The sequence below is a fragment of the Girardinichthys multiradiatus genome, chromosome 11 (genome assembly GCF_021462225.1).
Source record: "Girardinichthys multiradiatus isolate DD_20200921_A chromosome 11, DD_fGirMul_XY1, whole genome shotgun sequence".
In the NCBI taxonomy this organism is placed as follows: domain Eukaryota; kingdom Metazoa; phylum Chordata; class Actinopteri; order Cyprinodontiformes; family Goodeidae; genus Girardinichthys; species Girardinichthys multiradiatus.
This window is the reverse complement of record NC_061804.1, coordinates 32,990,807-33,013,766: the sequence shown is the minus strand read 5'-3', so window position 1 is coordinate 33,013,766 and position 22,960 is coordinate 32,990,807. Positions and strand designations below refer to the sequence as shown.

The 22,960-nt window shown below is 40.1% G+C and overlaps 1 protein-coding gene across 2 annotated transcripts in view; it reads left to right on the top strand.

Annotated features, from left to right (window-relative positions):
• nectin3b (nectin cell adhesion molecule 3b) overlaps positions 1-22,960 on the top strand; it is a 42,341-nt gene that overhangs the window by 11,841 nt on the left and 7,540 nt on the right. Inside the window, exons 2-6 of one of the 2 annotated variants that reach the window (XM_047379227.1) lie at positions 792-1,139; positions 3,698-3,997; positions 4,697-4,814; positions 6,501-6,652; positions 13,155-17,227. In XM_047379227.1, coding sequence (XP_047235183.1) covers positions 792-1,139; positions 3,698-3,997; positions 4,697-4,814; positions 6,501-6,652; positions 13,155-13,816 — 1,580 coding nt within the window. In that variant the 3' untranslated portion in view covers positions 13,817-17,227. Of the gene's footprint in view, positions 1-791; positions 1,140-3,697; positions 3,998-4,696; positions 4,815-6,500; positions 6,653-13,154; positions 17,228-22,960 lie in introns of those variants that run through there. The other variant, XM_047379228.1, reaches the window with a different exon arrangement.

Below are 22,960 nucleotides of genomic sequence, written 5' to 3'. Positions count from 1 at the left end.
TGGACTTGTTTTTATGACCGTTAAAAACATCCATGACCTGGAGATAGTCCTATCCCACCAGGTAATCCTGTGCCTGATACCCATTACTCTGTACAATGAAGTGAGACTGCTGGAAATTTGTGTGGGGCCTTGTTCATAGAGACTCCTCCATTCTTTAAAGTCTGTCTTTAGGCTCCAGAATTAATTATTCAGATTTAGTCCTGAATGGATTTTCACCAGTCCTTTTCTTTTATACCCCAGCAGGTGGGTGCTTATTTTCAATGGCTGAGGTTTGTTATGACTGTTGCTTTTAAATTGTCTCCTCAGTCAAAGAAAAAAGGTTATTGCACTATTTTCTGCTGCCATTCTTTCTCTAGGTTGGTGAAATTTTGCCAGTTTAACTTAAAGTAGTTTGAGACTTCATTGTCCAGGATTTAGTAATCCTGGTGTAGTTCATGTTTTGAGAGTTATTGTTTATGCTAGATTTAACCATTTTGGTTAACTCTAGCCTTTGGTTAAGGCCTGTTTTAGTCCTAATTTAAACTATGGGAAAAGGCCCCAAAAATTTATATATCTAGAGGGAAGGTGATTTCTAGGAATCTTAAACAAATGTCTTGTAGTTGTTTAACCAAACCGTGGGCCTTAATTTGGATTAAGAATGTAAAAACACTTTACACGTAAAACTACAAAATTCCCTCACATCTTAAAAAGTGCATATCCTTGAAGTATAATGTTTTTTAAAGTTTCCAAACTTTGAATCATAGACTTTATGGAAGCCAGGTTGCAAATAATTGTTTTGTGTCTTTTGGCAGGTGCTGTGTGCAGTCAGGTGGTGGTGCCTGAGAGAGTGAATGCCGTGCTGGGAAAGAATGTGACTTTAGACTGCCGTGTGCAGGTTGGCACAAACCTCACTCTGACTCAGAGTTCCTGGGAGCGCCGCCTACCTTCGGGCTCCGTCACAGTGGCGGTGTATAACCCAGAGCTTGGCACCTTCATCCCTCCAGAATACATCAACCGCTTGTATTTCCGGTCGCCCTCCACTCACGATGCAACTATCGTACTAGAAAACGTGGGCTTTTCAGACGTGGGGATCTACACCTGTAAGGTAGCTACATTTCCTCTGGGAAACACCCAAGTCTCTACTACCGTTAGTGTTCTTGGTAAGTATCGTAATGTTTCGTAATGTATTATTATTTTTTATATGGTTTCTATCACACGTGGTTGGCACTGTATTAATTAATGTCATGGTTGTTCACATGCTTTGAAGATTTGATTGTATAAATATTAATAGTTTTGGAAAGATCGCTTTACTGTTAATTCTTGACTTTAAGATTTCCATTTTAATTCAGTTTGGTTAGGGCTGTGGATGTCTCCGTCCGATCCCAAAAATCTGATTAGAGTCCCAATCAAAGTATTTTCGATTAATTGGTATTGGATTCCCTGACAAAGCTCTACTCCCCATATCTGTAGTTGCTGGACAGTCCCTACATTTATGCCTGCTGCACCCTCAGGGAGCCCTGCAGTCACTGGTTTGAAAAAACACAACCATTTTATTTTTTGCACAGCTTCCAAAACTGTATCCTAGGCTGAGTTCCAAACATTTGCCAATTCCTAGAGACAGTGACTTGATGCAATTGGTTGGGTTGAATTGGAAACTATGTGATCAACTTAGAATAAGTTGTATCTTGTTTTGTAAAGTGCATTGAGTGGTGTTGTGTTGTGAATTTGATGTGTATAAATAAACTGAATTGATCTAACGGATCTAGGTTTCCCATAGCAATTAGTTTTTCCCCATTGACAATGATGTTCACAATGAGAGAGTGATTGTATTGGCTGCTGCAACTTCTGGCTTGTTTCATCTCACCTGTTTCTGTGGGCAGTTGTCAGATCTCCTTACACAGCAATCCCTGTAACGATCTTGGCAGCTGAAACACAAATAGTTTACATTTTGGGGGAACAGTGTCATTCCAGACAGTCTGTAAAAATCTGGTTTTAATTGTAAGCAACTTGAGCCCTGTTTACATGGCATTTTCTGGTAAGAACAGGAACGTTTTACTGTGTTTTTACTGTTCCTTTACACAACATTGTGCCATTTTTCTGAAAATGGCACAATTTGAGAACGGATTCCAAATTGTAATAGTTTGAAAACGTCCCAGTCCTGCTGTCATGTTGAGAGGAAAAACGTAATCTCACTGTATGGGGACGCCCTGTCTAATGCGCAGTATGACTGAAATAAGTAGAAATTAATGCGCACCCGTGCAGCATAACAGCTGCCGACCAGTTTAAAACCCACAGAAGATGAAGATATCAATAGTAAAAATGGCGGGTAGCAGAGTACTTACCTGTGCTGCTAACTCTTTTGTTTATAATGATTTCATGTTTCTACTGGTGCCAGGTGCACGGAGATTGTAATTAAAACATTGTCATCTAGATGTGTTAACAGAAACGGAATAAAAGTCCAATTTTCAATGGATTGTTGTCGTGTAAACTGGGCTTTAGATTATCGGGTCAGCGGACAAAACAAAAAATATTGCATGTCGCAAGTTAGTTTAAGTGCGTCACAACCTCCACCTCTGATTTGTATTTTTTGTTTTTTGTGTAAAGGCTAATTTGTAAATGGATAATCCGTATGACTTCTATTGGTTTAAAAAAAACATTTATTCGTTTAAATGTTGCTGATGTCAAGTTCACATTGATGCAGATAGAGGTCACAGTGCAGTATTTAGCCAAAGCTATACAGTAAGTGTATACGATGGAGCAAAATAAAGAAACTCAGTTTGAATCATAGGGGAATTATCCAATGTGAGAACACCCTTTATTCATTATGGGTCTCCAAATATTTCTGAATGTTTGGACGGCTGGATAGATTTAACTAAAACTTTTCAGATTTTTTCTCAGTTGCTTTATAGAAGAAAAAATAAGTGGACAATATCCCTCTGCTCACACACAGTTTAAAGCACACAAAACACCTCTGAGTGTTGACAAAAGGGTAACAGGAGAAAGGACATCTTTCTTTATTCCGCTCAGGTTGTGTAATTATTGCAGTTCTCAAGAGTGTTGTAGATAGGTTTTCTTTTTCTTCTATACAGGAAATAATATATAAAAAAATCACAACAATTAAGTTGGTCTGTGCAAAATTTATTGAACTATCTAACAGGGTTATGGCGAGTAAAAACAGTGTCTGCATGATCTGAAATGCAAAGCTTGGTCTAAGACATCTCAAGACTACTCCATGCAGAGTAAACCTAGTAGGACCTCTTTAGAATTAGTCATTTACCTGCAAAACCTCACAGTCACTGCTGCTAAATGAAAACATTAAGAGCAAACGGATGAACCACAAATCCTGCAGAAATAGAAGCACCAGTTTAGTCAGGGTCTTCTACCGATCCCTGTAAATGTAGAATAATTTGTTCAGTTTGTGAGCAATAACAAGTTCAAGGGCTGTGTTTTCAATTTTGCTGAGGGGATTTCCCATTTTTCATTTAGGTCAGAAGTTGTCACTGCACAGAGATGCTGCGTGTGCATCTACCCAGTATGTTTTTATCAAACACGTCAGAGGTGGGGATGGAGACATTAAAGTTGTTCTTAGCTGTGGAAGAATTAATAAATTATGGAAATGTATCTAATATTTCAGTAATAACAAATGTAATGGGGAGTTCTTATTTTGGAATTTGTTTGATTTTGCTTTTGTTTGACCTCATCTCCATCTGTTAAACAGTGGAGCCAAAGGTCTACGTTTCTGCCGGCTCCGCTGCCCTGATTGACGGTGGCAATGACACCGTGGTTGCCACCTGTATCGCTGAGAGAGCTCGGCCACCTGCTGAGGTGTCTTGGGAGTCCAACCTTTTCGGCCAGTCAGAGGTGCAACTGTTCGACGATGTCAACGGCACAACCAGCACACAGGTGCGCTACATCTGGCAGCCCACGCGCCACGTCCAGGGCCACGCGCTTACCTGTGTGGTCCGTCACCCTGCTCTGCAAAGCGACTTCAGGATCCCCTACCAGCTCAACGTGCAGTGTAGGTTTCTTACATGACCGTGTGGTTTAAGAAATCAACCAACATAAATTTAAAAGTATATTATTGGTATGTGGAGCTACAGTTCTACAATTATTACTATTATTTCTATTGAAGTTACTTGTTTCAACATACTTTATTTATGTGGAGTTTTTTTTCCCTTCCAAACTCCACTGAACTGACAGGAAAGAGGACATTAATGTTGCTTTTTATTTGAGGAGGATCTTGTGTGTGTTCATTTTTTTATTATTATTGGTTGCCTGAAAGTCAAAATGTCGGCAGTTGTTCCGGCAATGAGAATTACTCTGTTCACTTTGGCCCTTTTTAGAAAAGAAAAATAACTTTTTCTCTTTTTTTAAGCACAGAACAAACTTGTTTTAAAAAAATGACCTAAATCCATGATAAACTACTTGAAGTTTCACAGATATTTTCTAGATATTTTGAAATATTTGAAATTTAGACCACAACCTCCACACTAAGTTTAGACTAACCTCTACTGTATAAAATAGAGCCCACAAATGAGGAGTTTGCGCTGATTTTGAATGGAAAGCCGAGAGTCGGCTCCAAAATTATCACTGCAGTATAACAGAAATGATTCTCACGTCTCAGAATTTATATTGAAACCATACAAATGATTTTCTCCAACACTACAGAAATGCTTGAACACTATTGTGTTTTTAACATTATTTCCTCTCAATGTAGTTGCTCCTGACATATCAGTTGTGGGGTATGATGGAGACTGGTATGTAGGCCGAGAGAACGTTCAGATGACATGCAAAGCCAACGCCAACCCACCAGCTCATCACTTCAGATGGATCAGGTGTGTGTTTCTGTGCCTTTGTCTAGTACAGTCTTTAGTTATCCTCAGCTGTGATCTAAATAAACACTTTAGGTTACAAGTTGTGCTCAGGATATGTTAGAGTCCTACTGGGCAGAAGAGTTCTTTACATCAAAACTTCTAAATCTCTCAATCTTGTTGCACATGATTTAATGTCACTTTAAAGGCAAATGTGATATTTCTGCAAATACACTCAACTTTACTGACATTATACCCCTATGCTCCTATTTTAGTCCTATATGTTTTATAGACTTAACCTTGAGGGTTTGCAAGATGTTGCCTCTGCAGTAAGAGGACAGTAGAGGTAAAGTAGTTGGTTCAAATTGCCGTCTAACACAGAAGCCCATTCGCTTACAGAAGGAGAATATGAGCCATCACATCAATTCTTACATAGCAACAAATTTCAAGGCTTTAGAGAAGGTGCTAATTTAAATACTGAGTATTTTTTATGTTTGTGAAGGGATAGTTTGGATTTTTTGAAGGGTCTGTTGTGAGGTCATAAGCTGTCATTATCTTACCTGCAGTAGAAAACTCCTGGGGAATAAAGAGCAAAATCCAACCACACAGTTGTGCTAACAGTCAGAGTAAACTTACTGATCCTAATGTTCATTCTAAAGGAGTAAGCTTTGGTGGTGATCCAAGCTTATTTCTGTTTAGACTAAAATGTATCTAAACAATTTCTCCATTCTGTATATCAGATACCAACTGCTGACTACGCCACAAAATCACAATTAAAATATTGTACCTATCCGTTTAGCGTGTGGACTGTGAAAGCCAGCTCAGTTTTAGCATCTTGCAAACCTATTCATACCCATTGAATGTTTTTAAAATTATGTTTCTACAAGCACACAGGTCCACAGCTCAATTGGTAGAATGTCTTGACAGGGCAGGACCCTAAAGAGACGTCAAGAGCTACAATGAATTGATTTAGAGCAAAGTATATTCATGCTTTAGAATGGCCCAGTCAAAGCCCAGATCTAAATCCTGCTGGAAATCTGTGGCAAGACTAGAAAAATCAACATTCAGAGAAGAATGAACAAAAGTGTTTGGGTGCAGGCTTTTCTTTGCACCACAGGAGACTGCAAAACTCAGCAGCAGCTCGGTGGTGTCTCGGAAAGATGAAACAAATTTTGGTCACACCGTTATGAAGCAAATCACACATCAAGCTATAGCTCCAGTCGTCAGTGGAAACAAAACAGGTTTTTTACTATGTAGAGAAATGTCGAGCGGAGCCGTGCAGTGCTTGAACTGTGAAACAGGGATTTGTCATATAATTTTTCTGGTTGAGCGTAGCTAAAGCTAGTGCTTAGACACAAGGTAACTTGCGCCTCACTCAATATGAGGTCACTGCGTCTGACAGCAAACATAGCCTGGTCTCTCTGTTCTTGGCAGCATGCATGGCTCCCGACTCAAAACTGAATATGGTCCTTGCGTGCTTCCTCTTTTTGTGCCGCCCTGGTCAACTGCCCATATGGCCCATATCAAGACTGGCACTGCCTCAAAGCAAAGTAACTTTAAAATAAAGTTTTTACAAGCTATAGAAACCTAGAAAATGCATCTTCAGAGTAAGACTGCCTCATACACATAACATTTGATTTTTGTTTTTCAACTGGTAATTAATTTATATTAGGTATGTCTCTAATATCCTCCCTTTCTTGTGCATCCTAGATTAGACAATGAAATGCCAGAGGGGGTGGAAATGAGAAACAGCACTTTGCTTTTCCTGCGTCCCCTTCATCGGAATGACTCCGGCGTTTACAGGTGCGAGGTTGCCAATGACGTTAACCTCCGCAGTCGAGATGTGCGCATCCTCATACAAGGTGAGCATAGTTTATAGACAGGAACACGGCTGACTCTCAGGAAGCACTGTGCATGCATGTTCGTCGTAAGGGGCATGACCGTGACATTGCCCTTCGGGCTGAAATGTGACACTGTGCCACTCTAAGGCATTGTGTACAAACTGAGTGTATGAAGCAATCGTCCATGATACAGTGTGCTGGGAATGATCTTGGATTTGGTCTTAACTGCATGCTGATTAGCCCTGATTAACATAGGGCTTCCAGATGTTCAAACAGGGAGTTCCTGGGTCAAACAGCTGCCACTACTTAATTCTTCCTAAAGACCACAGTGCACTGCCTCTCTGCTCTGTCCTGCTGACCTAATGCTAAAGTATGTCATATCTCTGATGTGCATTGTGAGCATGCTCCTCTGGTCTCACAGTCTCTCTAGCCTGTGGAAACTTTCGTCTTGACTGAATCTTGAATCTGTGATTGTTATGGTGTTTTTCCTTTTTATGTTCCTTTCCTCCTTCTTGTTTCTTTTATTTCTGCATGTGTCATGCAGTAAGAGGTGAAAGCCTGCAGCCTCACTGTGAGATGATGTCCCAGATTCATAAAACATTAACTAGTCCTTTTCAACTCCTATTTATTATTTATCATCCATATTTCATTTTCCTTTGAGAGGACCTGTATGCGTGTTTGTGTGTGCACGAGCTAGCACGTGCTGGTGTTCCCTTTACTGTATGTGTTGTGGGTTTACTCAAGTCAGTTCACCTTCTGCATGGAGTTGTACAGTTTATGCTCTTGAAGTCAACAAACCTCTGGGTTCATGTTTCAGGTCTCTGAGCTGGGAATCTTTGCCTCACATTTGGCCTGCACTGAAGTTACAGTATCAAAGTGATTTTTTTTTTTTTTTTTTTTTCCATTACTCTAGCTGCTAGCGATTATAGCCTTTGAGTTGCCTGTCTGTGGGTATAACCACTAACCCACTTTCCAGAAGGATGGTTTTCTCCGGTGTGGTTAAAATATACACACAAAATAAGGGCTTGAAAATAATTATGTGTGCGCATATGATTAGATATCCAGGTGCAAGAGACTGCCTTAAAAACTTATGTTATAGAATTAATTACTCAAAGTGAAATTTATTTTGTTTTGTCTAATATTTATTTAATTACTCGTGTGCTAAGTAGTCTGTAAATCTCTAGAGCCTTTAGTTTATGATCCTTTGTCTCATGGTACCTCTAACCTGCTGCTAGTAGTGCTAAAGTGACTGCAGCGTTAAGTTACATAGGATATGCTTTTTGAATAAAATGTTAAAAAAAAAGATAAGAACAGCTTGGTTTGCTTTTCTCTAGAGACATACCTAGAAATCGGCTGAAGACCAGGGTTGACTGTTTTCTAGCTTGACTAGACCTGACTGGCGATCAACCAGTTGAAAACTTAAAAATCCAATCTTTTCTGAGTGCACACAACATACTTAACATTAACACTTTTCAGTGTGAATGTCATTAGTTTAGGATTGCTAAGAAGCTTAAAACTAGTTCGAGAAGGCATAGAAGAATGTAGGAAGTACGGCTGAAAATATTTTTGGGATATTATTGCAGAATATTGCGAAGATATGACAATTAACCCAAATTATTTCTTGATCCTTTTTTTATTTTTCTTTATCGCAATGCCCCCTACCACTCTTTTTAACCTTTAGCATCTTGGAAGCTAAAAATGTACATCAAATGTAGGAGTTGAGGGCAGTAAAAAGTTATCCAAAAGGCTGAAATATATTAGTAGTATGCATAATTTGCGTGGCACTTGGAATATAATATCCCACCAAACACTGCATGCAAGCAGTCTTTTGTGATTGTTGCACATATTGAAATATCAATATGTGCAACAATATTGATATTTCAATATGTTTCAATATTATCAAGAACATTGCAATTCAATACATTATGCAGCTCTAGTAAGAAGCTAATTAAAACTGGACAGCATTTTCTACAGTGGCGAGTCTGCTTTTTTATTCAGGCTGCTACAACTCAGCTAAACTTCTGCGAGGGCTGGTCATTTCGCTCCTTCATCGTTTCGTACTTTTGCCGTTTTAGCAGTTTTGTACCCATAAAGGAGCAGTCTACCATAGGACATAGATTCATACTTGCCTAGGGGATGTTTTGTTGAATTGGCGAAAAAGCATCCTGAGCCAGAGTTGACTACAGGGGATATCAGGAAGGCAGTATATATTACATCAATGTTACTCTGTTTTATTATTTTGAGCGTTATGGGACATGCTGGGTTGAGAAATGTTACCAGCATTTTCGAAATATTAGGTAATGTAATGGTCTAATTATATACAAAGGGAATGCTTGTTTACAAATGGCAATGCTGCTTACGCTAAATGTGCAAATTTCTAATATAACAGGCTAAAACTGGCAGCAACATCATTTCTGCGCTGATCTATATAATTTGAGAAATAATTTGTCAACTGCACGGTGCCACAAAGGTTAGCACTGTTGCCTTGCAGTGAGAAGGTCCTAGGTTCGGCTCCCGGCATGGGCTCTTTCTGCATTAAGTTTGCATGTTCTGCCTGCGGGTTTTCTCCAGGTACTCCAGCTTCCGCCCACAGTCCAAAAAATGACTGTTAGGTTAATTGGTCTCTATATTATATTTGGATGCATGTTTCTATGGTTGTCTGTCCTGTGTGTCTCTGTGTTGCCCTGTGATGGACTGGCAACCTGTCCCCCCCTCTTGCCCTATGGCCGCTGGAGTTAGGCACGACCCTGCAAAGATTATTGGTTATAAACGAAGGATGGAAGCAGTGTCTCTTATGTGAATAGGTGGTTGTCATGGCAACTTCTACTGAAACTTTCAAGATTCATGGTTAAATGCTGTTGTCAAACGTTAACTGCGACGTGCTGCAAATGCAGTGCTAGCAGCAATATCTTCAAAACCTTGTCATATCTATAGAGATCCCAGGAGTTTTTGTTTAACAGCATAAGTAAGGATGTGTGTGGTAGCAGAGAATAATTTCTTTCCTCTGCAGCTTTTTAATGGCTTTTAGTGAAAAGTCTGACTGTGAAGGGCCTGAAATCAAAGCAATGGGCTATTTTATGGCTCAGACTATTGTTGTAGAGGATGCAGGATTTATATGGTAAAAGTGCTTGAGCCACAATGTAAACAACCCTCTTGCTGACATTTCAGTAACATCTTTTGCCAGAGACTGCCAGACACAACAAAACAAGCTTTAAAATAAATTAATGGTCCTAAAGATGGCGGTTACACTTACATACTCACTAAATTGCAGTACTGGGCCCATTTATTGTACCAAAATTAAAGCCAAGCTGCCTCATTCTTTTAGTTTTTACACGACTACATAAAATGTTCTAAAGATTGAATTTAAAGAAAACTAATTGATGGAAGATAAAACCTGTAACACCAAACTGAACAGTGGATTTTATGAACTTTTCCACCTTTAAAGGTACAGCAGGTAACGTTTGTAAATATAATTTTTTTTTTACATATTTATTAAAAGTGTCACTACATTCTGACAGTGTAATATGAGATGGATTATCTGTGAAAAAAATCAAGCTCCTCTGGCTTTTCCCAGTGGTCCTACTACCATTTATAGAAATACACCCCCTCCCCGGTCAGAAACAACTGATCAGAGCCAGGACAAATGTCTTAGCAGTGTCAATCATGCTCATGTATATGCTGCTTACACCCCTCCCTTGCACAGCACATACCGTTGCTCAAGAATGCTGGTGTGCTGCAGCTGTGCTAATGGCACTGTTTGAGGACCACGTTTTTATTCAAAGTATGGACAGGCCATAGTCGATGTAAAGCATTTGTTGATGTTTCATCCCTACCAGTGAATGTGCCATAGCTGTTTATCCGCCGTTATCGGTGGCCCTGTTAGCCTGCATGTTCCTGCAGGCTCCGCTGTGGAGGGAGGCTGTTGCACAGCTGAGAGCAAAGGGGAGGGACTTGTAAGGTGTGCTTGTTCAAACATTCAGGTTACGTTCAGTTTTCTCAGAGCTACCTACTGCCGCTTTAATATATACAGATAAAATTATGTTATACAAATGAACCAATGACAAAGATTATGTGACAAAAGTGTAGTTTATCTGACTGTCAGTTCCATTATTTTTTTAGTATTTTTTGTGCAGGTATAGCAACACTGCAAATGATGCAGAATATAAAGCTCAACTTTGCTGTCCTCAGTTCAGCCTTCCTGTTATGTGCTGAACTCTGCTCAGGCTATGAGCTTCTTCACCAAAACGCCCAAATGCAGGATACAGATCGACATCCTGTGGCAGACAGCTACTGTTCTGGTATAAAACGACCAAAACTGCAAAAGTACGAAATGGAGGAGACAAATGACCAGCACCTGCTCTACATTAGCTCTCTATTGAACATGAAATGTTCCTTTTCTATAACATTTTCTGTTCTTTTCTGACTTCTTAAAAAAAAAAAGCACTGATAATGAAATAACCTAGCTTTGAATCTTCTCCCCAAAGTAGCAACTTCCACACTGAAGAGAGTTGTTAACTGCCACCTGATAGTAGTTGCGCATGGTGGGTTCATTGATTGGGAAAAAAAAAATCTATCAAAGCCAGTCAAACAGAAAATTGGACAGTTCTTGTCACCTGCTAAATTTCTTTCATCCCCTCAAAAACACAAAAACTAAATTCAACCATAGCTCAAAAACCATTGCTTAAGGCAGAAGTACAGGTTTTGGATAGCCGCTGTAGTATGAGGTGTCATGGCTCCCAAATTCTAAATTTTATTCTGAACTTTCTTAGGGCTTTTTAAACCTGAGGACACTTTTAGCTTATACAGGTCCTTCTCAAAATATTAGCATATTGTGATAAAGTTCATTATTTTCCATAATGTCATGATGAAATTTAACATTCATATATTTTAGATTCATTGCACACTAACTGAAATATTTCAGGTCTTTTATTGTCTTAATACGGATGATTTTGGCATACAGCTCATGAAAACCCAAAATTCCTATCTCACAAAATTAACATATCATTAAAAGGGTCTCTAAACGAGCTATGAACCTAATCATCTGAATCAACGAGTTAACTCTAAACACCTGCAAAAGATTCCTGAGGCCTTTAAAACTCCCAGCCTGGTTCATCACTCAAAACCCCAATCATGGGTAAGACTGCCGACCTGACTGCTGTCCAGAAGGCCACTATTGACACCCTCAAGCAAGAGGGTAAGACACAGAAAGAAATTTCTGAACGAATAGGCTGTTCCCAGAGTGCTGTATCAAGGCACCTCAGTGGGAAGTCTGTGGGAAGGAAAAAGTGTGGCAGAAAACGCTGCACAACGAGAAGAGGTGACCGGACCCTGAGGAAGATTGTGGAGAAGGGCCGATTCCAGACCTTGGGGGACCTGCGGAAGCAGTGGACTGAGTCTGGAGTAGAAACATCCAGAGCCACCGTGCACAGACGTGTGCAGGAAATGGGCTACAGGTGCCGCATTCCCCGGGTCAAGCCACTTTTGAACCAGAAACAGCGGCAGAAGCGCCTGACCTGGGCTACAGAGAAGCAGCACTGGACTGTTGCTCAGTGGTCCAAAGTACTTTTTTCGGATTAAATCAAATTCTGCATGTCATTCGGAAATCAAGGTGCCAGAGTCTGGAGGAAGACTGGGGAGAAGGAAATGCCAGAAGTCCAGTGTCAAGTACACACAGTCAGTGATGGTCTGGGTTGCCGTGTCAGCTGCTGGTGTTGGTCCACTGTGTTTTATCAAGGGCAGGGTCAATGCAGCTAGCTATCAGGAGATTTTGGAGCACTTCATGCTTCCATCTGCTGAAAAGCTTTATGGAGATGAAGATTTCATTTTTCAGCACGACCTGGCACCTGCTCACAGTGCCAAAACCACTGGTAAATGGTTTACTGACCATGGTATCACTGTGCTCAATTGGCCTGCCAACTCTCCTGACCTGAACCCCATAGAGAATCTGTGGGATATTGTGAAGAGAACGTTGAGAGACTCAAGACCCAACACTCTGGATGAGCTAAAGGCCGCTATCGAAGCATCCTGGGCCTCCATAAGACCTCAGCAGTGCCACAGGCTGATTGCCTCCATGCCATGCCGCATTGAAGCAGTCATTTCTGCCAAAGGATTCCCGACCAAGTATTGAGTGCATAACTATACATGATTATTTGAAGGTTGACGTTTTTTGTATTAAAAACACTTTTATTTTATTGGTCGGATGAAATATGCTAATTTTGTGAGATAGGAATTTTGGGATTTTATGAGCTGTATGCCACAATCATCCGTATTAAGACAATAAAAGACCTGAAATATTTCAGTTAGTGTGGAATGAATCTACAATATATGAATGTTAAATTTTCATCATGACATTATGGAAAATAATGAACTTTATCACAATATGCTAATATTTTGAGAAGGACCTGTATGTCTTACTTTAGTTGATTGTCTGTCCCTTTTTAGTGAAATGCTGATGTAGATGCCATTGACATTTTCTGCTTCTGTCTGTTCATCTCTCCCCTCTCACCCTCCATCCCTCCATTAGATCCTCCCACCATGCCTTCCACCATTACCGCTCCTGTCCTAACCAGCTCTTCCTCCTCCACCTTTGTGGTCGATAAGGGCCACGTCCTCCTGAGCTCCCCTACACTCGAAGCCCTGCCTGAAAGTAATTTTGGTTCCATAGTGGGTGGGGCTGTGGGCGGGGCCTTGTCCCTGCTTCTGGTGTTGTCTCTGGTTGGCGTGTGTTACCTGCGGAAACCGCAGACCTTTCACGGCAGCTACTACACCAAGCAGAACCACGGTCCTGCTGATCTGCAGAGGGCCCCTGGGCAACACGAACTGCGGCCCACCAAGGCCAGCAACAGCGCCTACAATCGGGATCATGACCGGGAGGAGTGGGGTGACCGCGAGCTCAAACATGAACATCGCCATAATGAGTACAACGGAGAAAAGTATCCCATTAACGGCTACACAAGGGCTATGCGGGAGAGTGGCCGTTTCAACCATCAACAGACTCACCATCAGGAAAATGTACAGTTTTCTAGTCCACAGCGGGCCAGGTGCACCAGATACCCTCACCCATCAAAACCACAGGGAAATGGCTACCCCTACCTTTCGGATGACCGCTACGATAACGGGGCCGATGGTGATTATGTGTCTCACACAGACGGCTCAGTCATCTCACGTAGAGAGTGGTATGTTTGATAAGCTACATTGTTCTGCAGGAGCAGAAATGCAATTAAAGTTTTGTTTATGAAGAAAAACACCTTATTGTAGATGTACACACGCCTCAGTTGTAGTTCTTTGTAGCTAGTTTGGCTTGTTTTCAACTCTTTGTGATTGGATGCTTCTGTTTTGGATGTGGATACACTGGGAACTCTTCAGTCATATTGACAGCCATCAAAACAAGGCATCTTAGTACTTTATCTGTATAGAAATGAAGAGAAACTGAAGTGTATGCTGTTGCTGCCTTACTACATGGACTCCCACAGTTAATTCAGCATTACTAATGTCTTTCCGTTGAAGCCCTGGTGGCTTCAGATTGTGGCTGTAACAATAGTCAAATTCTTTGTTATTCTAGTTTCAAACTTGCTAACTGATCAACCTACCAAACCCTCTTGATTTAAAATAATTTGGTTCGTAAAATTATCTAAAGAAAATAAATTACTTGCAAAGTTCTGTAGCTCTTTTGTAAATATGTTAATTTTGATGTCATTTGTGCATTTTTCCCAAAGTATTGGATTAAGATTAAAAAACGTGTTAAATTGTCGATAACTAAACATTGTTAAACACTTTTATAGTGATCAAATTAATAATGATGAATATTTAACTCAATTAGGTTGGCATGTATGTTGTGTAAAGAATTGTGTAAATTCTTTATAAGTATTTATGGAGGAGATTCAGAATTTTGCATGGCGTAACTACCATTTAAAAGTGATACCTTTATGATATGACCTGAACTGGTAGGTTGACCAGATGTGAGCATGATTTGTGTTTCATAGTTTTCTTGTTTGCACCTGTTATCAAAACTTCTAACATTTTTTGTTATTCTGGTGTTTTAAAAACTGTCTGTAAACCTGTAGGATTTAAACAAATAATTTCCCAAGACCCGCACAGCAAGGTTATTATATACTAAAGTTGTCTCCATAACAGATCTAATGGCTTTTGAACTTTAACATCAATGAAATGTTTTGCAATGCCTTTCCTGCAAAACCTGATGAATGACAGACTCATTAGACTAATTTGTTTTCATCAAAATCTCTGCCCTTATGCAAATCATGAGATAAGAATTTGGGGCGTGAAGACTAAACCACTGCGGTTCCTGACAGTATGTGAACTTTAAGAGCATTTATCCCGCATTGTTACATGACAACTTTGGTTTCATGGGTGAAATATACCAGTTCAATCCTTAAATTCTATAAAAATAAGATGAAATAGCAGGGAAAATACTTCTGTTATATTTTTAGCTTTTTTTTTTTTTCTGGGAAGAGTTCCAGGTTAGTTATCCTCACCAGCCAAGTATGTTCGCAGTATTCTGCCGCCTTTTTATATAATGATGGCTCTATTTAAGAGTTTGGTTGCTGGCACCAAAAGAGCGTTATCAGCAGGGTATTGTTTGAAGCAGGCTACTGCAAGGCAGCCACCACACACTGGTCTCCTCATCAAAAAATGTTTTCCTACATAATTAATTTTTAGGTCGTTTTTTTTTTTTTTTTTGTCAGAACACTTTTCCACACTAAACTATTAAACGTTTTTTTTTTTCATGTCTGAGCAATTTACATCATGTGTGTGCAGTTACAAGCCGAAGCATTAATAGCTAGTTGCCATTCTCTAACATTCATTCAAAGCACAACAGAAAGACCTAAACTACCTAGATGCATCCGGTCTATTGTGTTGAATTTATTGTGCTCACCTGTGGTTATCAGCACTTTTTCTCTATTACTGCACAGAGACAGAAACTATTCAGTTACACTCATAAAGCTAAAACTATAAAAAAAAAAAAAATGTAAAGCTTGAAAATAGAATTTTCTTTTTTTTTTTTTGTAAAAGTACTTGCCAGTTTATACTCTTGAACATAACAGGATGTACCAAGTACTGTGACTTATTTTTATTCATTTTTGTACTTGTCAGTGTTATTGGGCTGCAGAGCTCCAGTAGTTCAGGTCTCAAACATTCACAGAATAATGTGATGTAAAGTTTTTATACACCAAAAAAAAATAAAAAAGGTATTCTGGCACTTGCACCCATTTACTTGACCACATAGAGGAGAGCCAACTATTTCTTTCAAGTACACTAATTGTGAATAAATGCCTACTTTAGTAGTATGGACACCACTTTTACGATACGTACTGCCAGATGCCAACTCTATGGAACTTGTATTTAGAAGTAGGAAAACATTGTCTAACATAAGTATTATCAACAGTATCATCAGCGTATATAGATAACGAATATATCACTGTTGTGTACAGGCTAGCCTAAAATAGAAGAGATGCTTTATTATAAGAGTAACAGTTGTTAAAATGGGAAATTGTATTATTTGTCTGGTTGTGTAATTTTGTGCAGTGATTAGGCTGCTAATGTTCCTATGAGATGTGCTGAGGAGCAGCAGAGAAAAGGACCACTTACTGTTGTCAGCAAAGTAGTAGTATTAAGATTTATAGGAATAAGGTGCACACTTTCACATACCCGTGGTTTACAATACAAGAAAACTGGATCTCTTTACTTTGAATATATTGAGGTAAGAATTCCCATTAGGATTTCTGCTGCTATGTTGGTAATCCATTTCAAAGTTACTGCAAATATTCCAACCAAGTTTTTGGTCTTTGAGAAACCAATCCATATCCTTTATGAATGTCCAAGTGAAAGAGAAATCTATTTTTGCTGTACAGATAATTAAGGCTCCCTGGTTAAACCGCTATTCCTTTTGCCTATTTGGTTAGTATTGCATAAATGTGGAAAACGACAGGAAGCACAGCACTCTGAACCCTACTTGTGCCTGCTCCTATGCACTAAGAAGGAAATTCCCTCAATCAATATGTCCTTTTCAGCTTGCCTCCTCAATTTCGGGCTCTACGTCTGGATTAATGAAGTTCTTTTTTACTGAAGCTTTGTATCGAGATTATCAGTAACCTCACCTCGAAATGTCTAAGTTGAGAAATATAACTAGTGCCTTAGATACTTAGAAGAAATGTTTTTTTTTGTTTTTTGTTTATGGGTGTTTTGTTTTTTTCTCTGAAGTGTATTTAATTTGTTTTCACTTAGTGCCAGGAGGAAATCTTAGTGCCATATTCAGCCAGACAGAGGATGTTGGTGTGTATTTGCAAACCTAGAGGCATTAAAAACACTCAGTGAAAGCTTTAAATGAATTTCCACATGAAATGAGAGATCTGTAATGGGGGTTGGTTTCTGTAATGTCACTGTTTGGAAAAAAAACCAGAATGATTACCTTCAGTGTCACATTGTTAATTTAAAGAAAAACTTTTTCATCTTTTTTGTATATATAGCAGAAAATGTAAGTTTGTGGAAGAAAAAGAAATGTCAGTGACAGCAGTGGAGCATTATTTTGTCAATCTTTTTGAGATACTATTGTTCAATAAAGCACCTTAGCACCTGTGAGTTTCTTCTCTGTGGAGCGTTTTCAGCTTGGCATTACTCAGACTCAGCCTCTTTGTTCATCTATAAATGACATCATCTCAAGCTCCCCAACGCACACTGCTGCATAACTCCCCATCCCCTCCAAAAAAAAGAAAATTCCAGCGTGTGTATTTGGGACGCTCCACATGATGTAATTCGAAAGCCTTTTTTTTTCTTTTTTTCCTTCCTCACTTCATCTACTTCATCTCATCTTTGTTTCTATTTAGGCAGAGGATTTATAGTTTTTCCTGTGCTGCTGAGTTGTTGGTGTCCAATGGTATTTTTGTGGTCAGAGCAGAGACCCTACGATGCTTAGTGTCCACCCTCCCCTTTAATAGGTCCCAGCTCGCTTTATTTAAGGACAGGGGGGCCTTCGCTCCTCTCATCCACCCTGCTGTCTTTCTCCCAATGTCTGCCAGCTGGTAAAATTAAACGATGAGTGTTTCTGACTGGCCCAAAGTCCCCACTCTCCAGCCCATTGACTGTCCCCATGGCAACAAGCTCATCTGGAGCTGCTGATGGAGGCTGTTGTCCGTACCTGGCCGCAGAAAGAGGGAGAGGAGTGCAGGGACCTGCCGTGGAGATGAGAGGTTAAATGGGTGGGGGGTGGAAATTGGAGAGAATTAGCTGCTTGAAGTGAAAATGGTCCATTTATACCTTGCTGCTGAGAGGGTATAACCACACCAATGTCACCTTGACTCTAAGGTCACACTTTAAAAGTCTTTATTTCAGTTGACCTGTCCGTCTGCAGGAGATTTCCATCCCGGCCGCAGCGGTTGTCACTCTGACCTTAAAGTAGGGCAGACTCTGTCTCAGTCTGAAAATAAAATGCCGGAGCAGCTCCGTAGCTGTAGTGATGTCAGCCGGCGATGCTCGAGTTTGTTTGAGACACTTGTGTTGAAGATCAGCAGATTTGCTTTTCGCCTGCGACACAACAGTTTCCAAGGATACTTTTCATGGCACACAAAGGGACTAAGCAAACGTCTCAGCTGGCACAGAGGGATGCAGCTCTGACAAGAGCGTGTGTGTGAAGGAGAGGCTTTGATATCATCTCCCCCTGGAAGAGGTGGGAGCAAATACTAACCCATTATTAAAGCTCTCCATCCCTATCACCAACCTTTGGCCCCACCAGGTCAGGCCTGCTCACTGTAGGTAAAAACATGACCCTTGGGGTGTTTACTCCTGCTCAGGCCTCAGTGTGCTTTGTTTAATTCATCAGTCTGCTTCTCCAACCTCCCCAAGCAACACTGCACTTCTGCTGGCCTCACTGTGAGGCAGCTTTTATTTATTTATTTTTTGCGCCAAAGTATCGGAGCGGGAGAGGCCTCCAAAGCACAGAAGGGAGCCAAATCCCAATGTGGGGACAGTTGATCCACCAGTAATCCCAGCCCTTCTTTGGGTGGATGGGGTTTAAAACAAAATGGCTTTAAAAAAACTTTTAACTATCGTGACTTTAAAACAAAGCTTGCATAAACTAAACAGATTATCTTTTCAGGATAGATTAGATGTGTATGTGAGAGGAACAGACACATCTAAATTATTAGACATGCACATTATTACAATATATTTCAGGCATAATATACACTGCTCAAAAAAATAAAGGGAACACTTAAACAACACAATATAACTCCAAGTAAATCAAACTTCTGTGAAATCAAACTGTCCACTTAGGAAGCAACACTGATTGACAATCAATTTCACAGCTGTTGTGCAAATGGAATAGATAACAGGGGGAAATCTTTGGTGATTAGCAAGACACTCAATAAAGGAGTGGTTCTGTAGGTGGGGACCACAGACCACTTCTCAGTACCTATGCTTTCTGGCTGATGTTTTGGTCACTTTGAATGTTGGTGGTGCTTTCACACTCGCGGTAGCATGAGACGGACTCTACAACCCACACAAGTGGCTCAGGTAGTGCAGCTCATCCAGGATCAATGTGAGCTGTGGCAAGAAGGTTTGCTGTGTCTGTCAGCGTAGTGTCCAGAGCCTGGAGGTGCTACCAGGAGACAGACCAGTACACCAGGAGATGTGAAGGAGGCCAACAACCCAGCAGCAGGACCGTTACCTCCGCCTTTGTGCAAGGAGGAACAGGAGCAGCACTGCCAGAGCCCTGCAAAATGACCTCCAGCAGACCACAAATGTGCATGTGTCTGCACAAATGGTTAGAAACCGACTCCATGAGGATGGTATGAGGGCCCGATGTCCACAAATGGGGGTTGTGGTCACAGCCCAACACTGTGCAGGATGCTTGGCATTTGCCAGAGAACACCAGGATTGGCAAATTCGCCACTGGCGCCCTGTGCTCTTCACAGATGAAAGCAGGTTCATACTGAGCACATGTGACAGACTTGACAGAATCTGGAGACACCGTGGAGAGTGATCTGCTGCCTGCAACATCCTTCAGCATGACCGGTTTGGCAGTGGGTCAGTAATGGTGTGGGGTGGCATTTCTTTGGAGGGCCGCAAGGTACCGAGATGAGATCCTCAGACCCCTTGTGAGACCATATGCTGGTGCGGTTGGCCCTGGGTTCCTCCTAATGCAGGACAATGCTAGACCTCATGTGGCTGGAGTGTGTCAGCAGTTCCTGCAAGATGAAGACATTGAAGCTATGGACTGGCCCGCCTGTTCCCCAGACCTGAATCCAATTGAGCACATCTGGGACATCATGTCTCGCTCCATCCACCAATGTCACATTGCACCACAGACTGTCCAGGAGTTGGTGGATGCTTTAGTCCAGGTCTGGGAGGAGATCCCTCAGGAGACCATCCACCGTCTCATCAGGAGCATGACCAGGCGTTGTAGGGAGGTCATACAGGCTCGTGAAGACCACACACAATACTGAGCCTCATTTGACTTGTTTTAAGGACATTACATCAATGTTGGATCAGCCTGTAGTCTGTTTTTCCACTTTAATTTTTTGTGTGACTCCAAATCCAGGCCTCCATTGGTTAATAAATTTGATTTCCATTGATGATTTTTGTGTGATTTTGTTGTCAGCACATTCAACTTTGTACAGAACAAAGTATTCAATGAGAATATTTCATTCATTCAGATCTAGGATGTGTTATTTGAGTGTTCCCTTTATTTTTTTGAGCAGTGTATTTGAAATATATTATTTTTAAGTATATAATGCTTAATTATTACAGTATATTTCAAGCATTTATTTGCTTTGGTTATTATTGGCTTGTAGCCATCATTGGCACGCTTAATTTCAGTTCGGTCTTAAGAAATCTGAATATTTCATAAGACCAGTAAAACAGTATATCAAATAGAGAAATGTAGGTCTAATGAAAGGTATACTCATGTTTGGTGCAGTATAAGTTCTCGAGTCAGCATAATGTTTTGTTTTTTGAGAAGTTTTAGCCTACTTGGTGGTGCTAGAGGGTTGTTGTCTAGGCTATTTCTTGAGTTCTACGATCTGGGGGTTATCAGGCCTGACTGTGGCTAGTAAAATTAAACTATTCTTTTCAAACAAATGTGATGAATTCATAATTTAACAAGAAAGGTGATTATTTTATATAAGGCCAGCTTGGTTTGGTTTGATTATTTCCACATAAATAAAATTATTTGAAAAGGACGTTTGTATTCATTCCTATCAGCTTTGTCTGATATTAAAATCTGTTGGGGAGCAAATATTTTTTAAAGCACAGCGTGTGCAGTGGTGCTGACTGAATGGACTTTGCTTCATAATCCTCTCAAGGCTGTTATGTGTTGCTTATCCGTCTTTTCCTATTACCTTTTTACCACTAAATGTTACAGTAATTCTTTGTCAGCCTTCCCATAACTGTGTCCTCACCATAAAATTTCTGCTTAAAACCACTTTATTTTCTCAGAAACAGAATTTTGGGTTTTTAGCAGAAATAAACACTTAAAATGCATCGCTCCATTTGTCATGTTAATATTTAGATGTTCTAATTTATTGAGCCCATTTCTTTTTTTTTTCTTTTTATGCAGGGTGACTTTAACCCAGTTGTTGTGTCCTTTGTCTATCTTTAAAAATTAGTGTTAATGCCTGTGGACAGGCAATAAAGCAGACACCTTGAGGAGCTACATTTTTAAAGGCAATTCGATTAACTCAAGAGGCCCTTTTTGTAGTTCAGCAGAAATCAACGGTAATGAATAGCTTATTAACTGTTACAGGACCGCATGGAAAGAGGGAGCAAAGGAGGAAAAAGTGACTTTCAGTGCAACTATTCAATCTGCATGGTAATTGTACTGTTATTTAAAATTCCCATCCTGCACATTATTGATTTCGCCCCCACCTTCAACAACCACACTAAGTGGAATTGACCATTCCACCTTTTGCCTTCTTTGTCCTCCACTTCTTTCAGTGGCCTACATTCACAAGCTTTGGCCAATCACATTTTATTTGGGCAACGCTTGCTGTTGTGTCTGATTTAATACATCCTAATCACAATTAATCCTAATCCCCTCAGTCTACAATATGCAGACATATGGTCTAACATTGCTAATTCATCCCACAAAAGAAACACACTCAAAAGGCCAACGGGGCCAGAGTGTAGAAGTAAGTTGGATAGAGTGGTAATGATTATCAAATTAATGGAGGTTTGTAAATGTCTAAATCTGACTTAGGAGTAGCACATGTGAGGGGTCATTTATAGGTGGAATGATTTTGTTTGGGATGGATGGAACTCATACAAAGTGTGATCCTGAACTGTATGAACTTTGCATAAAATCTGTGTAGAAAAATGCATTTCCCAGATCTTTTGTGATTTAAGTATAAGCAGCAGAGCCTGCTTCGCCCAAAGGAAAGAAGAAAATATGGTGAATGCAATGGAATAGTTTAAGCTGTTTAGTTTTGACCAAAAGTATTAAAATCTACCTCTCAGCATCTTAAATGCTAAGTAACAGGTTTTTACCTGAAAATTGTGTTGAAAAGATATGAAAGTACTGTTTTGGGGGTTTGTCTTTAGCTGCTGTAACTGAGCCATGCTTTCAATTTCAGAAGACAGGGGTATTATTTTGTCCAATTAGGTGAGTAGGCTTTAAAACTGACAGTATGCATTTATTGGCATCCGTGGTAAAGATGCAAAAAATCAAAAATTCATCTTTTATTTTATAGGATCTCATCTAACAATATTGACAAATCCAGCCTTTTGAATAGTTTTGTTCAGTAGGGAAAATCCCATATTATGAAATATTAGTTATTAACAAAATCAGCGGTGATCCGTTTTGTACAAGCCCCTTTTCCCACTCAGATGGTCCCTAATTTTTTCCAACAACATTTCTCAGTGTGGAAATTACAGAGAGAGATATTTGACAATTCCCAAAATCTCCCTGGATCATCCTGGGTCCTTATGTCCTGTTCACTTCAGCTCACCAAATGGTTTTCTGTTGGATTTAGGTCTAGGAACTGAGATGGACATGGAAGAAGATTGATTTTGTGTTTATGTAGCTGTTTGATTTGTATCATTGTTGTCCAGAAAGATCAACTGATTATCAGTTTTCAGTTCCTTGGCAGAAGCCAGAAGGTTATTTAAAATATCCTGGTATTTCAAATAGTCCATGATGCCATGCACTCTAACAAGGTTCCTAGTACCTTTGAAAGAAAAGCCTTCCCACAGCATCCTAGATCCTCCACCATACAATGGGCATAAGGTATTTGTCCACATTTTCATAATTTGTTTCCCACCAAACCCTCCTGAAGTGTTTGCTGCGGAAAAACTCAATCTTACTCTCACTAACTAAAGTAC